Here is a 16,307-nt window from a genome sequence, read left to right as displayed (position 1 = left end):
GCCACTAGACTGATAATAATATATTTCTACATTTTTCCCTTTTTTTGACTTCAATATCATATATAGAGACAAGATCAGTCTATTTTAGAGATTTTCACAGAGGAATGATATTGAAATTATCATATGATATTGGACATAGGATATAGACTGACTCAGTTCACTACATTTAGTAATAAAAATGTAAAAAAAACCCGATATATCATAGTCTAGGAGCTAGTCTAGGGGATGATTGTTTACAATATTCCTGCGCGGACTAACCTAGCTCTCATACGTATCTATTTTTAGAGTGCTCTGCCAAGTATGTCAGTATGACTTCCGCCTAAATTTTATATTAATATATGCTGACGGACATTATGCTTTTAATCTTTAGTCAAAATTAATATGTTCCACATTGACATGCACAGACTGTTTAATAACCAGGTATGTGTTTATTTTAATGAATAACTTCTACTTGGTGGTAAATGTGATTTATTTACTGGTTTCTTTACCTGTTTGCCATTCTGATATCGAAAGTTTATTACTGGTTTCTTTACCTGTTAGCCAGTTAATTGCCTTTTAAGTTATAGTTAAAGTAAATATTTGCTTCCAGCATCATGAGCATGGTACCAATAGGCTGAAAAGCTTATTGTGAAGTTGTGTAAACTATTCTGCCTGTACATACATGTACAATACGTATCTGTGGTTACCAGGAATATTTGCTAATGCAGTAAATACTATTCCTTTATGTTGATAACTATATGGATTTTCTGGAGATATTTTGCCTTTTAAATAAACGAAATGAAACCATTTATTTGTACCTTACTAACTTGATTGAAATTCAGTTGGAACTAAGTCACGGGGGAGGAACTGTTACACGAGATTCGGTTGTGGAGGATATCATGTTACAGGTTTAGGATGCTACTGTTACAGAATTCCTGGATAACGTTACAGCATTTGCTGTCGGTGTTTTGTTTGCCAAAGAAATGGTAAAGATTTTTCTCTTTTTTGCAAAAGTAAACATTGTTTTTCTAGGTCAATGGTATACGTCTGTTGAGACTAGGGCTGTCATCGATAGAAACGATATCGATGTATCAACGATTTTTTTTGGTCGATCGATTATCGATTCCCATTTTCAAAAATCGATATTTTACAGGGAGAAAAAACTACCCAAATAAACACTCAGACCCTAAAAAACAACTTAAGTTCACAAAGTTGTAAATTTGGATAAATGCAAAAAAGGAGTGAAGGCAAAATAAAAATGAAAGATGTTATTAATTTTTATGTATTTCTTTTATTTCATAAATACAAATACAACACAATCAAACAGAAATATGGAAAGTAGGCAATAAAACTTAAAATAGCATTTACAGGAAGGTATATAGTATTATATGAACAAATAGGTCGTTAATCTAACTTAATAATCAATATATCGATGTATCGTCGATATTTGTCTTCTGATATATCGGTATCGTCGATACGTCTAAGACCCAATCAATGACAGCCCTAGTTGAGACATGGTTTAACCTGTGCAACACAGTATATTGATGTCTATCAAGCGTTTAATGAAAAAAATCGAAATCTTGATAGAAAATTATCTAAAAGAAGTTGATTAAAATATTAAAAGAAGTTGATTAAAATATTAAAAGAAGTTGATTAAAATATATTTCAATCATATTTTATGCTCATTTGCATCGATAAAAACCCTCTTTATGCATGCACTTATAATACGAGGTAGAAAAATCACTGTGGGTCTAGTTATTCGTGGTTTTATAAAATGTTACAGTTTAGCTGGATATGTTACAGTTGTGGGGTGCTATTTCTGGATGTGTTACAGATTTAGGATGATACTTTTTTTTAATACATTTTGACAATATACAGTACCAGAATAGTAAATAAAATTTAGATATCATAAATTAAGCGGGATTTTTTTGTAAGATGTAACAAATATATTATACCAAGTGCATTTTTTTTTTTTCTAATTTCGAAAATCTAAATCAACATCTATATATAATAAAATGATATAAACATTTTCAATGGAAAGCTAGTGTTCTATATCCAATGTATATAATACCATAATCACCAATTCGCATTGAATCGTCGTTTGCACTTTAATAGGCTGATCTTTTATAAATAGTACCTGTTTATGCTACATGTACTATGCTAGCAAACGATGTGTCCTATCTTCAGAAGAGCTTGGCAATGCGTGTCTTTAACAACGATTTCAATTACTAATATGCTTAAAAGAAAATATCCTCTCGGAATCGGTAATGAAATTAATTAGCTTTTCTAACGACAACTCGCATATGTGCAATAAAACATTATTTCAAATAACAAAAGATTCTTTTTTTTTTTTTTTTTTTTTGTTAAACGTGTATACGTATTTACTGTTGGAACAACCATCGAATCATAGTCTGCTTGCAGGCGCGTAACTGCCTACAAGAAGATATGCATCTGCGCAATGACGATCTGGCAAGCATGCGCAATTAAATTGGCTAATCTGAAGCATTGAATCTGTTTGGTCACAGTTAGGAGCCTATATAATTTAACAGAGGATTTTATACGCGACTCATAGTTAAAATTAGTCTGGCTACCGACTAGATAATCCTTTTTCTTTTTTTAGAAAAAAAATCTGAATAATTCTGACTTCATCAGTCCTGGCTCTGATTATCTAATGTTTTGAGAAGAAAAGGGACATAATTATACAGAATTTGAATAGTCTCAAGAGTTCTCTCCTTGAACAAAACATTAGGTCTGAACACAGACTAAGTTAAAATGTATAATGTTTCAGGATTTTCATTTAAAAATATATGCGTCTTTGTCTTTGTATGTATGCCGGTGTCAATGGGCTTTTCAGGACTGTGCGCAATTTGAAGGCATGTCTCAGGACTGTAATGCCCGCCATCTGGCATTGTGATAACACGAGCACGAGCACATTAAATTCGGGTTGTTAAAAAATTAGGAGTTACCTTATAACCATTGTACTTAACTCGCTGTCTTCTAAGATTTGAACGAATGTAATCTATGTGAATATAAATAAAGAAACACTTAGAACCTTATAACCATTGTACTTAACTCGCTGTCTTCTAAGATTTGAACGAATGTAATCTATGTGAATATAATTAAAGAAACACTTAGAACATTTTTCGATATCGCTCCGCGATATCTCTGGTGATTTATTTTGAGGTTATGAAAAATTTAACAACCGATGTATTTAGAGATTGTTCAAATGATCGGTCAGTTTGCATGGAAAAAGGATAGGAGATTTGCTCTGCATAACTTGTATCGTCAACTGTTCATCATATGTGGTTTTTGACATATCACAACCGACATCTTTTCCCGTTAGTTGGAATGTTCTAGTTTTTCTTTCCTGTGTTTTTAAACGTCGTTACAGCAACGCCTCTCTAGTACATGTCTGACTGCCTCAAATGACAAAATAAATGTTGTTTAGCAGTATTAACATCTAGATCTAACAATAGAATCCTGAAGAAGAAAAAAAGCATCATCCTAAATCTGTTACACATTCAGAAGAAGCACCCCACAACTGTAATTCTGCTAAACTGCAGCATTTCATAAAACCACGAAATATTAGATCAACTGTAATTTTTCTACCTCGTTTTATAAGTCCATGCCTGAAGAGGGTTTTAATCAATGCAAATGAGCATGAAAACGGTTGGAATATCTTTTAATCAATTTCTTTTAGATAATTTTCTATCGAAATTTCGAATTTTGTCATAAAACGCTTGATTGACATCAATATACTGTGTTTCGCAGGTTAAGCCATGTCTCAACAGATGTGCTTATCATTGATCTAGAAATACAATTTTTTATTTTTGGAAAAGAGATAAATCTTTACCATATCTTTGGCAAACAAAACACCGACAGCTATTATTATCTAGACTGGCATCAGTCGTTAGAGTCATTACCTGTAAAGCACTTGCTAAATCTCTTAGATACATTTCTCATAAAATTTACAATACTCTTAGCTCTGATCTCTGTTCGAGATAAGCCACAAAAGGTACTACAGATAATTTGATATATTTAAAAAAAAAATTTAAATTGGGAAATGTAAACAACGACAGCTATTATTATCCTGCGAATGCTGTAACGTTGTCCAGGAATACTGTAACAGTAACATCCTAAATATGTAACATGATATCCTCCACAACCGATTCTCGTGTAACAGTTCCTCCCCCGCGTAAGTCGTATTCTTGAAATAAAAGAGCCACCACTCATTTTAAAGAACGCTTAAATATATGTAAACGAATAGTTAATTTTAAGTAAGTAATTAATTGTTTCCAAGTCTTTTAATATGTTCAAATATAGCGTTTCTCTCATTAACTTTTGTACTATTTAAAAATTTATTTGAGTTATTTATCTAATGCAAGTAAATATGTATGCAGTCGCTAGGTGTGCAGATATATGATGAAGCCATTTGGCTAAAACATTACAAACAAAACGATTTATATCGAATGTGCACTTCACTTTGAAAAACACATGAGTCATGAGTTAGTTAAGGCCAAAGAACGTGTAATGAGTTTACTTAAGTGGGCATAAAAATGGTTACATTTTTAAAAATCCAAAGTGAAATGTAATTTAATTGAACATGACCCACAGTTTTATTTTTCTATTTTGTCATCAAATGGTTTCATGTGGACTACGAGTAAGGCATCTGCAGATAAATATCACATATGCAATAAAATATATTCTATATTCGGAAAATATTGTTAAGGTGGACATCTAGGACATCACCTTGATGTCAAGTTAAATTATAATGTTTCAAAATTGCTAAAACAGTTCCAAAATGATTATCTTCATGATAACAAACAAAGTTCATATTAGCATTCATTTATATATGTTTTGTTGTCACCTACTTTTATTCATGACTGCCAAATAAAAAAAATCTGGATCGTTTATAAAGTATTGGGTTACGGTTAGGATTATAGTGTCCTCGTTTGGTTTGAAATCTATTTACTTTATGAAGTATAGGTCAAATGTCGGATGAATGAATTTTTGATGTTTTATCCACTATCATAAACCCGTTTTAGTTTGATACTTCTGTGGTATAGTGTTCTTGGATGCAGGAAGGCAGGTGAAAACTGAAAACGTTATTGCCACCGAAAGTAATATATAGCACACATTATAAGAGAAAAAATCAATTCCCCGTGTTACCCTTACACGGTCATGACCATTTTATCGCAGTTATGAAGTTTTCCGTACAGCATATAATAGCAGATATAAAAAAGTTTAGCCAGGCTTGTCACTGTTGTCAGTATCGGATATAATCCGTACACGTTGGCAAATAATAATTTTATGTCTTACAAAAGAGAGTATTGGGTAGGGGGTGTCCTTCTAAGCTGGGTGTTTTCTTAATGTGTCATCCTTTTTGTAACAGGATTACCTTTAACACGAGAAATAATAGTCTGTGCTGAATAGTCTGAAAATATGAATTTGTGAATTTTTTTTTACTATATTTTATGAAGTTTTTTTTTAAGTTTAAACACCAGCATCTCAAAATCCATTGATATCAATTTTTTATCATCAATATTTTGGCCGCTATCTTGATTTCCAAATGGCCGCCTCAAATTATGCTATTTTCCATTTTCTTACCGATTAATTTTCTTTAAAATGTACTGTATTGCACTTTGTATGTTACATAAATGCTAGAGTGTATTAAACAAGTTTAAATGATGACAGAACATTTAATTCTATCTTGTGTTTTAAAATGGAGGTATTTGTGCTTAAATGGAACTATTAATTAATACTCACTTGTCTGAAGATATTTGATAAATTGTGACTGAAATCATCAAATCACGAAAAAACACATATCAAATGTATCTGTGTGTCAACATTTTCATTAATACAGCACCTCCGACTTTTCTCAGTGCTTGACTCTGAATTAGAGCTTTGCAAGTAAAAAAATTATAAAACTTTAACTAAAACATTTCAAAGTTAAAAAGGGTTATAACTCTCAAATCAGAGTTATGGGGATTGTTTCTCCTAGTGTAGATTTTGATTGTAAATAAATATTTTAAATTTCAAGTCAAAATCTTTGAAATTAACAAAGATATTTGACTTTATCAAAAACTTTAACCAAACAATTCTAAGTTAAGAAGGGGTACAACTTTGTCAAAATTCAAATAAATCAGAGTTATCGGGATTGTTTCTCTTTGTGTAGACTTTGATGGTAAATAGCTATTTTAAGTTTCTATAGTAACAGAGATATTGGACTTACCAAAAAATTAACCAACGGCGACGCAAGGGTGAGTGCAGTAGCTCTAGTTTTTCTTCGTAACGCCGAGCAAAAAAAAAAAAAAAAGGAAAATGATAGACCTTAAAACCCTTATTATGGAGGATGAAAATGTACCAAACTTCTTTCTTTAATTACATGTCTTTTAAGTGATACTGCATTACGCATTAAAACAGTATGCTTTATTGGCTATATTATTGTTTTGTCATTGTCTTCCTCTAGGGATTACCTTTGTAAATTAAAAGTGATTCCTTTTATTTTCAGTCAATAAATCCATTTTTAACAGTTCCATCTGACAGAGATTAGGTCTAGGTCTGACTGAAGTTGTTTATTTAAAGATACAAAAAAGCCAAAATGAATGAGTAATTTTTGAGTTGCCCTTTACTTACGAGTTTTTTTTCTTTTTTTTTTATAGTTTTTTTGAAAACAAAGTTTTTTTTATTCAGTTCTGAAAACCTGTAATAGACTATGGCCTTTCAAGGATGCTTTCAATTCTTTAAAAAAAACCCTTTTTTTTTCAATTTTACTTTTATGTCCTCAATGACTGGGCACTCGGGTGAGGAGACAACTATCGCCTCTAAAACTCTAAAATACTGAAACAAAATGAATCACCTAATAGTTCAAACAACTGATGAACAAGAAGAAAACGCTATATATAATAAGTTCCGAATTTTTATGACGTTGTTTTTGCGTTTTTGTCAAGACACAAGACGACTCAGATGACTCTTGTTGAATGTTCAGTGAACACACAAATACAAGAATATTTATAAATGAAATGTCATTTCACTGACGTATTCCAACGAAAACTGTATTTTTCCATTTTCAGAAGAGCAATAAGGTCGTCATTTCTGTTGAAACATGGCAAATCAATATTCAATGGATCTATGATATTGCAATAACGGTACATACTAACAATGACGCACATTTCTCAAGTTGAAAATCAGAGATACAGAAACTGGGTAAAATCCGGCCTTGGTTTGAAATACTTAAAGAAAGGACTTGAAAAATTTGCAGAAGAAGTTGTTAAGGAACAACACACAAACATACTGTACAATATTAAACAGTTTAAACAACTGCCATTAGTAGACTGTGACAAGTGCAATACCACAACTATTGAACCAGATCATGTCAGAACCAAATCAAATCACTGTCCATTAGGATGCAATGACTGCAACTGTAAACATCCAAGGGGTAAAACTCCATGTCCACAGTATGTATGCGGAGCTATCTACGACCAAATTATAACTTTCCATGGCTCTACACCACCCTGTCCTTACTGGAGGAACACAAATTCTAGTTTGTGGTGTACCAACCCATGGGAGATGGCAAAATGCTTCATCAATTCACCAGGCTACGAGAATTGCACATCGGCAGTGGACACTGACTGTGCCGGGTTATTGCATCTTATAATTAACAATAAAGCGTTCCATTCGCATCTGGATTGTAGCATATCTAACTCAGATATATTTTCCATGGTGAGACAGTTTCGTTTTTATATTTTGTTTGATTTGTGACAGGTCATAATATTGTTGCGACTGACCTAAGTTTATTTTAGATCAGTTAACCGCAAGCCGGCTCGGCTGCTCATGAGTATTTGAATTAACTGCAGAAAGTTACCTCTATAAATTGCACATCACGACCATTTTTCTAGGAATGATAACAACAGTAAAGATTAACATTTTTTTTTGTTTTTACAAAAATGATACAAAATAAAAATACTTAATAATTTTTAAAATGATATACATAATTTTCACAATGAAATGAGACTGTCGAACATGTTCGGTTTTGAAAGAAAATTCAACTTGACACCCTTGTTAGGATGATGTTTGACAGAAAATGCATAATTCATAATTTCTTAAGTATCGAAATACTAATGATGTTTTATTGTGTTGTTAATTGTCAAATCAGAGTTTCACAACCTGTCTACCCACAGGATTTTGTATGAAATTTTAGTGTTTTTGTCGCTGTGTTATCGATATATGAAAATGGTCACGTTGTCCAATCTATTTTGAAATATGACAGGCAGTTAATGCAGCTGTATTAGTAATTGAGTTTGAAGACAGCAGTAAAAATTAATTAACCTTTAGGCTATTGAACGCAACATGAATTATTGTATTTGCCTGTATCCATGTTTTAAAAAGTCTAAAGTCGCCATATGACCTAAGTCCTGGGTGCGACATAAAACCAAGCAAATATATCAGTCGCATATAACAGTATTGAAATACACAACTTTATTCAAACCCTTGTCTTTGACATTCGGAGCAGTTGCATCAGCCGTTATTAAAGCATTCCATGAAATAAGGTTCCAAACTTTTTAACAACATAAATGATCAATTGAATAAAACAAAAAAGCTCGTAGAACACGAAATGCCCTTCTTGTGCACAAGGAATAGAAATTGTTTTGACACAGTGCACTGGATGTTCCTCGTACTGACTTAATACCAATAATTATGGGTCATTTACGTCATGAGTCAAAAGTAAACTCTGTACAGAATGTGATCTTAGATCAAAGCATTCTCTAGTTATCTGGTAAAAAAGCTCTTTTGTACTGGGTCAGTGTGACCTTGACCTTTGACCTAATGACCTCAAAATCAATGGTGGTCATCTGCTGCTCATGTTCAACATCCCAATTAAGTTTCGTGATCCTAGGCCCAAGTGTTCTCAAGTTATCTTTCGGAAACGGTTTAAATGTTCCGGGACACTGTGACCTTAACGTTTGATCTACTAGCCTCAAAATCTGTAGGGGTCATCTGCTGGTCAAACTCCCTATCAACTTTCACGATCCTAGACCCAAGTGATCTTGAGTTATCATCCAGAAACCGTTTAACTGTTCCGGTTCCCTGTGGCATTGACCTTTGACTTACTGACCGCAAAATCAACAGAGGTAATCTGCTGGTCATGACCAACCTCTCTATCAACTTTCATGATCCTGGACCCAAGCATTTTTTAGTTATCATCCGGAAACCGTTTAACTGTACCGGGTCACTGTGGCATTGGCCTCTGCCCAACTGACCTTAAAATCAATAGGGGTCATCTCCTTGTCATGACCAACCTCCCTATCAACTTGCATGATCCTAGGCCCAAACATTCTTGAGTTATCATCTGGAAACAATTTAACTGTTCAGGGCTACTACCTTGACCTTTGACCAACTGACCTTAAAATCAGTAGGGATCATCTGCTGGTCATGACCAACCTGCCTATCTCCTTTCTTGATCCTAGGCTTAAACATTCTTGAGTTATCATCCGGAAACCATTTAACTGCTCAGGGTCACTGTGACCTTGACCTTATACTAACTGACATCAAAGTCAATAGGGGTCATCTGCTTGTCATGACCAACCTCTCTATCAACTTTCATGATCTTAGGCCCAGGCATTATTGAGTTATCATCATGAAAGCACTTAACTGTTCAGGGTCTTTGTGACATTGATCTTTGACCAACTGACCTCAAAATCAATAGGAGTCATCTGCTGCATGACCAACCTCCCTTATTAACTTTCATGATCCTATGCTTAATCCGGAAACCATATATCTGTTCAGGGTCATTGTGACCTTGACCTTGACCTCTGACCAACTGACCTCAAAATCAATAGGGGTCATCTGCTGGTCATGACCAACCTATCAACATTCATGATCCTAGGCCCAAGCGTTTTTTAGTTATCATCCGGAAACCGATTGGTCTACGGACCGACATACCGACATACCGACAGACATCTGCAAAACAATATACCCCATTTCTTCGACAGGGGGCATAATAAGATGAAAAATACACTGTACTAACCTTTTAAATATGTATTTTTTCAACCTTAAGGCAAGACAGAACAGGAATGAGATATTGCATTCACCTAAGATGGAACTGGAAAACGAAGATGTTGAGAGACATATTGATAATATGATCGCAGTTTTACAAGATCCGAAGGAGCTTGTTGCAAGACCGGAGGCGATTGAAGCCGTCGAAAATCTTACAAAGGTAGTTCTGTTGTCTTGTAATAGAACATAATGATTCAAATGATACCAGTTAAAAAACTTGAAACTTACATTATTTGAACGACTTTACAGTCGGGCTCATAGGTACATACAAAACTGGCGTCATAGGTGAACGTACGCAGTCCGGACTCCGGTGGATGGCATATCAAATAACAGCAGTGGATAATGAAAAAAGGATAACTTAGGTATATAGAAAAGCTGGTAATTTCACCAATATATTGTGGAAACTCGGCTAAAATTAATGCCCCCGATTTCCACATTTTGAAAGTTTTATCCAGAAGGTTACTTTACGATTGGTTGACACATCTTAAAATGATGCAATAACTGATTAAAAAAGAAGTATATGTTATGAAGTTAAATTGTAACCAGGCAGTGATATTTGTTTCCAATTATCACTTCGATTTTTTTCAGCTAAAAACGGCAGAATTTGTTATTACCTCCCAGAACGAAACAGAAATTCTTCAAGAACGAGAGTTAATACAAAAGCTGGAAGATGTCAAAACTGTTTTAGCGGATGCCATTAAACATAATGTACTTGCATTATCTGCTGTGAAAGGTGAACAAGCCAACGGACAAACTACAGAAACCCGAAAAATAACTGATTTTTCCACCAACAAGAAAGGTGTGTTTTAAATATACTACTAATTGAATAACATAGATAGTTTATTTAGAATTAAAAGATAAGCAGGCTATTGCTCACGCCTATATTGTGTTAATTCTTGACATAACAAAGCTGTTTCAAATAGATAATAAAACTTGGTTTAATCAGTGCTAATATCCACAGTGATAAGTTATAAACGCATTACTTTCATCAGATATAGTTACAATTTCAAATACGGTTGGAATATTTACTTAATCCACTAAACAGATCAAACACTGTAAGATTAAAGTCAAATTAGTTAAAGAAATTTTAAAATATGTCCTTGCAAATGACACGACACTTGTATGTCAAGACATTAAATCAAATATAATAGCAGATTCGGCTTGATAAAGTTTATTTCAATGCAAAGGTGATGAAATGTGCAATACCCGCTATTTCCTTTAGCAACGACTTGTGAAGCAGAAGACAATCACACTTTTATGCTTCATGGACACCATGATCCTGAAAGACAAGAAATACAACTCTCTGATTAAATCTGTAGGATCTCATCATACACGTGTTCTTCTAACTATAAATCATTTGTAAGCAATAACTCATTTGCACTTGCTCGCTCATTTTCTACACACTTTTTCACCAATGACACGTGTTTGCTGGCCTTGCATTCTCTGACAGTTTGTTTAGTGTGGCGTTTTCAAAACTTTCTAGAATTCCAAAAGCCCAGAACTGGCGCAAAAATAGTGCAACTGAAATAAGCATTTCAAGTTTCAAGTTATAATGAAGTTTGGTCGTTGTAGTGGAACTATTTTTTTTGTGGCCATGACATCATATACCACTGAGACAGCAAGAACCTTCAATTTAAACTTTCATCTATACTGAAACAATAAGAATTCATACGTTCTTGAATTATGTCAAGTTAAGTAAAGTAGTTTGTTTTTCAATTATAGTATAACCTTTATTGAAATGGTCGGCATACTTGACTAATGAGACAAAGAAATTGAATAACATTACTATCTTTTAATGACAAGCACTAGAATGGTGGGCAATCAATAAGCATTATGAACACCAACCGGTCTCTCTTCGGAGACGGGTCTCGAACCACCAGCGTCCCGGTTATATTTGATGTATCTACCTTCTTAAGTAAGAATAAGTAACTTTTCAGAAACTTATAATCACTGTAATGAGTTGATAGAATTTCAGAAACGGCTTATCAGTCTTTACATGGACAACGGATTCGTGAAGGTATCTGCGACACCTTTACAGCCAGAACGAGACAATATTAACATTAACGACGTGTACGTAGAACCATGGATGACAAAACAGAGACAAATAAATGCAAGAACAAAAGGACAGATCGGCAAACATGGAAGAACAGGGCAGGGTGGAAAAGATGGAGTTTCAGAACATTTCATTACTGATAATATTTCCTCCTTCAAAGAATTATTTAGTATTGATGATCAAAGAATGAGGCTGATTTATGTACTTGGAGAGGCAGGAACTGGCAAAAGCTCATTCTGCAAGCATATGGTATACACATGGTGCCAAGCACATTCCAAACCAAGCAGTCAGTTATCTGATAACGAAAAAGAGATGAAAAAGTTCGAGTTTTTATTCCTCATATCACTTCGTCACCACAGATGCGATATGGACATAAAGTCGATGCTGTACACTCAATACGATGATTCCATGTTAAATGATATTTTGAAATATGAGTCTAGTAAATGTATTGTTTTATTAGATGGTTTAGACGAATGGCCTTTGCCTCCCGCGTCTCCGCACCAAGGATGTCAAGCTCAAACAATGGGATTACCTCGTAGAGATCTATCTAAACAATATACGGTTATAACTACGTCAAGGTCATCAAAATATGAACTACTAAACATACGTGACTCTGAACATGATCTAGTTGTACAACTACGGGGGATTGACGATTATTCTGCAGAGCGTATGTCAGCTCTTTTGATAAGCAACTTGAATGAGACACAGCAAGTCAAAAGGAATGAGATTGAGTTTTTCCAGTTGTTACACTCGAATGTTACGTTAAAAGAGTTTATTAACGTTCCTGTAATGCTCCAACAGTTACTTTGTTTATGGTTTGATGGCAAAGATCTGAACTCTAGCCGTTGTGAAATTTATTCTAGTATGCTTGAGTTTTTGTTTGAGCGAGAATGGCAACGAAATCCTAGTGATGGATACATGAGATATACAAATGAAATATGTGAAGCCGATAGTTATACACTGCCACAAAACTTTGAAAATAAAGCTAGATGTCAAGAACTCAAGCACTGTATATACCTAGCTGGCAAAATTGCTTATACAACATTGTTTTCTGAATGTAAAGAATCGCGTCTTTCTTTTGACAAATCCGTATTGACAGATATTGAGCATGTTGACGATGTAGTTAAATCTTGTTTGAGTGTTGGAATTCTTACCGAAGAAAGGTGCGTCAGTTTAAGTTTGAGTAAACCATCGAGAACTTCTCTCTCCTTTATTCACAAGTGCGTACAAGAGTTTTTAGCATCTGTATATATTACAATGCGATGTGGAAATGAAAATGTCTCTTCCAAATCAGTAAAACAGTTCCGTGAAGATCAGAAAGGAAAAGATGAGATTAATCATTCGGAATGCATTTTGAATTATTTTCAGGGATGTAAAACTTTGGGAGATGTCTTAGAACTGTCTAATGTGATGATCTTACTTTCTGGACTAGTGCAGTCAGGATGCATGCAAATTACTAAGTATATACTAGACGTAACAAACGGAAACAACATGGTCGTCGGATATAGATTGACAACACAAGAATACCACAAATGTAGAATCGTAAAGGAAATTCAAAACATTGTCTCCGCTTGTGTCAAGGAATCTGGATTACAAGAAACTCACATCTCGGACTTAACTAACAGAAGTCATGTAACCACTTCTTTAGGTGATTCTGATTCACATCGAAAGCAGAGTGATAATGAAGACAAAAGGTTTCTTTTAGGAGATTTGATAATCATAAATGCCAGTGATTTGAAACTGTTACAGAACATAAAGACTGATAAAGTTATTTCGCTGTTCTACGCTACCAACAGAACTGATCTATCTATGTGTGTTGGTTTTAAAGTACAAAAACTATATATCTTGCTTGCTGAAATACCTGAACAAGATGTCAAGACACTGTGCACTATAACGAAAGAAAGCAGTTCAAGTCTAAAGAGTATATCCGTAGAAAAGGCTTATTATACACCTGATGAGCCATTATATGTAACATTATATGATACATTGATCGACTGTCTTAATAGGATGAAACAGTTGGTGGCCATACAGGTGGAAGGTTTCAAACTTTCACATCAACATTGCAACACATTTGCAAAATTTCTGAAGAAAAGCAAATATCTCCATGAAATTTTTGTCCAACATATTCACTGTGAAAATGGCTATTGTAAAACCCACAAAATAAGTCTGCCAAAACACGAAAATCTGAAGAAACTGTCCCTTAATAACAGTAACATTACAATAGACAGTTTTAATACGAACAGTCTTGAAATGTGCGATATTGGCGGGATAGATAAGGATTTCCCTGTCTGTTTAAAGAGTGCCCAGCTGTTAGAACAATTCAAGTTTTCGTCAATTAGCTCAGATGATAGTAGTATTACTTTCCCATCGATGCAGGAGAATCTAAAACATGTCATCCTAGAAAGTATAATGATGAAAACAGAAGCTTGGAGTGAATTTGCAAATAGTCTCGGACAACTCAACAGTTTAGAAACGCTACAGTTAGATTATTCCAATATACCTCCAGAGGCTTTGGAAAGAGTTTTTGAACACCTCAGACACTACTCAAGTCTCAGACATCTGTATCTGGGGGGAGTCGAGTTAACACGCTCTCACTGTTTCACATTTATGTTGCGGATGGATCATTTAGAAAACATCAATTTGTCTTGTATTATCATGAGCCAGGAGGCGTGGGCGAACTTGGTGGACTGTCTGCTGAAGGTGTCCTATCGTTTGGCGGTACATACATTTAGACTGAAAATTGAAGCAGAGGATAGGCTAACTTTTCGGCAGTGTATTAAAGGGCGGAGAGATGCATTCCGAGTGAAATATGAAAAAGATGATTCCTTTGACTTCGAAAAAGTGTAACAGTCGACATAAACTTTCTGAAACAAAATTCTGGACAAAATAAGGTGTTACAACTCACACATACAAATAACGTTAAATATTTATGAATACATTGTAGTTTACGAATTGTTTCATCTTATTACAATAGACAATGCTACTTACATTACTATGAGTCATATAACAAGTTGTATTATTTACTTGGGTACAATAAGATCCACAGTGACTTTTCGTTATTGGCATTTTTTTTTTGAAGATTGGCTGAATGGATGGGAAAGTCCGCAACCGTGTAATAAAAGAATTTGCGGCTATTGTTAAGAGTATACAAATGTAGTAGGATTCAAAGTGACTTTGCCCTATAAAGTTTATATAGTCCAGGTTACAGAGCCGCAAAAGTCGTCAAGAAAATGGTTATCTTACAAAAACTGTTGTTACAAACATTTAGACACTTCGTCCAATTGTATAAAAATATCAATTGCGAGAATAGATTTTTTCACGATATTTATCAAAACGACGCAAAATGAATTTAGGTGAGAGTTTATCCGCTTTTGTTAAAAAAACACACACTTTGTTTTAAGTGCTAAACAAAATAAACCAAATGATTCCATGTATATGGTTTTCTTTTTATATAAATGCTGTCGTAACTGCTAACCGCTAAATGCACTTGAAAGACCAGTCTTTTCGGCACTTACCTGAACCCATTTTTGTCATTCATTTTGAAACAGTTTGAGGGATACATATTTTGCGTTGTCTGTCCGGCTATTCGTCCGAAGTTTGTGTCGCATGTATCTCAAACTTAGGCCCGTTTTATGCATTTAAGCTCACTTGAGCCAAAGGCTAATGATGAGCTTTTGTGACCGCTCGATGTACGTCGTCCGTCGTGCCTCGTCCATCGTGCGTCGTGTGTAAACAGTTTGTAAAAAAACATCTTTTTCTTCAAAACCACTGGGCAGACTTACACCAAACTTCACAGAAATGATTCTTGGGTGGCCCCGTTTCAAAATTGCCCAAGAATTGAATTTCATGCAAAACTTTGTTTGCCATGGCAACTGAAAGGAAAATCTTTAAAAATCTACTTGTCAGAAACTGTTAGCCGGATTTTGTAGAAATGATCTCTTGGTGACCTACCAAAATTGCTTAAGCAATTCTGTTATGGTAAAAAACATGGCCGCCAGGGGGCGGGGCTTATTTTCCCTTTATGGCTATATTGTAAATTTCAAAAATCTTCTTCTTCAAAACCACTTCGCAGATGTACACTAAACTTCACAGAAATTATCCTTGGGTGGTCCTCTATCAATTGCCCAAGGAATTGAAATCCATGCTGAAATCTAGTTGCCATGGCAACCAAAAAGGAAAAACTTTAAAAATCTTCTTGCCTAAAACCACAGTAGCTAGG

At 34.4% G+C, this 16,307-nt stretch overlaps 1 protein-coding gene across 1 annotated transcript; it reads left to right on the top strand.

Moving 5' to 3' along the window:
* Positions 1 to 293: 293 nt before the first annotated feature.
* Positions 294 to 15,522, top strand: LOC123556881 (uncharacterized). Its single transcript, XM_045347941.2, has 5 exons — positions 294 to 420; positions 7,053 to 7,701; positions 10,037 to 10,195; positions 10,624 to 10,834; positions 12,003 to 15,522. The coding sequence occupies exons 2-5, from the start codon at positions 7,141 to 7,143 to the stop codon at positions 14,933 to 14,935; spliced, it is 3,864 nt and encodes a 1,287-aa protein (XP_045203876.2). The 5' UTR covers positions 294 to 420; positions 7,053 to 7,140; the 3' UTR covers positions 14,936 to 15,522.
* Positions 15,523 to 16,307: the final 785 nt, after the last annotated feature.

The sequence above is a fragment of the Mercenaria mercenaria genome, chromosome 5, assembly GCF_021730395.1.
Source record: "Mercenaria mercenaria strain notata chromosome 5, MADL_Memer_1, whole genome shotgun sequence".
NCBI lineage: Eukaryota > Metazoa > Mollusca > Bivalvia > Venerida > Veneridae > Mercenaria > Mercenaria mercenaria.
This window is presented reverse-complemented; position numbering and strand designations above follow the sequence as displayed.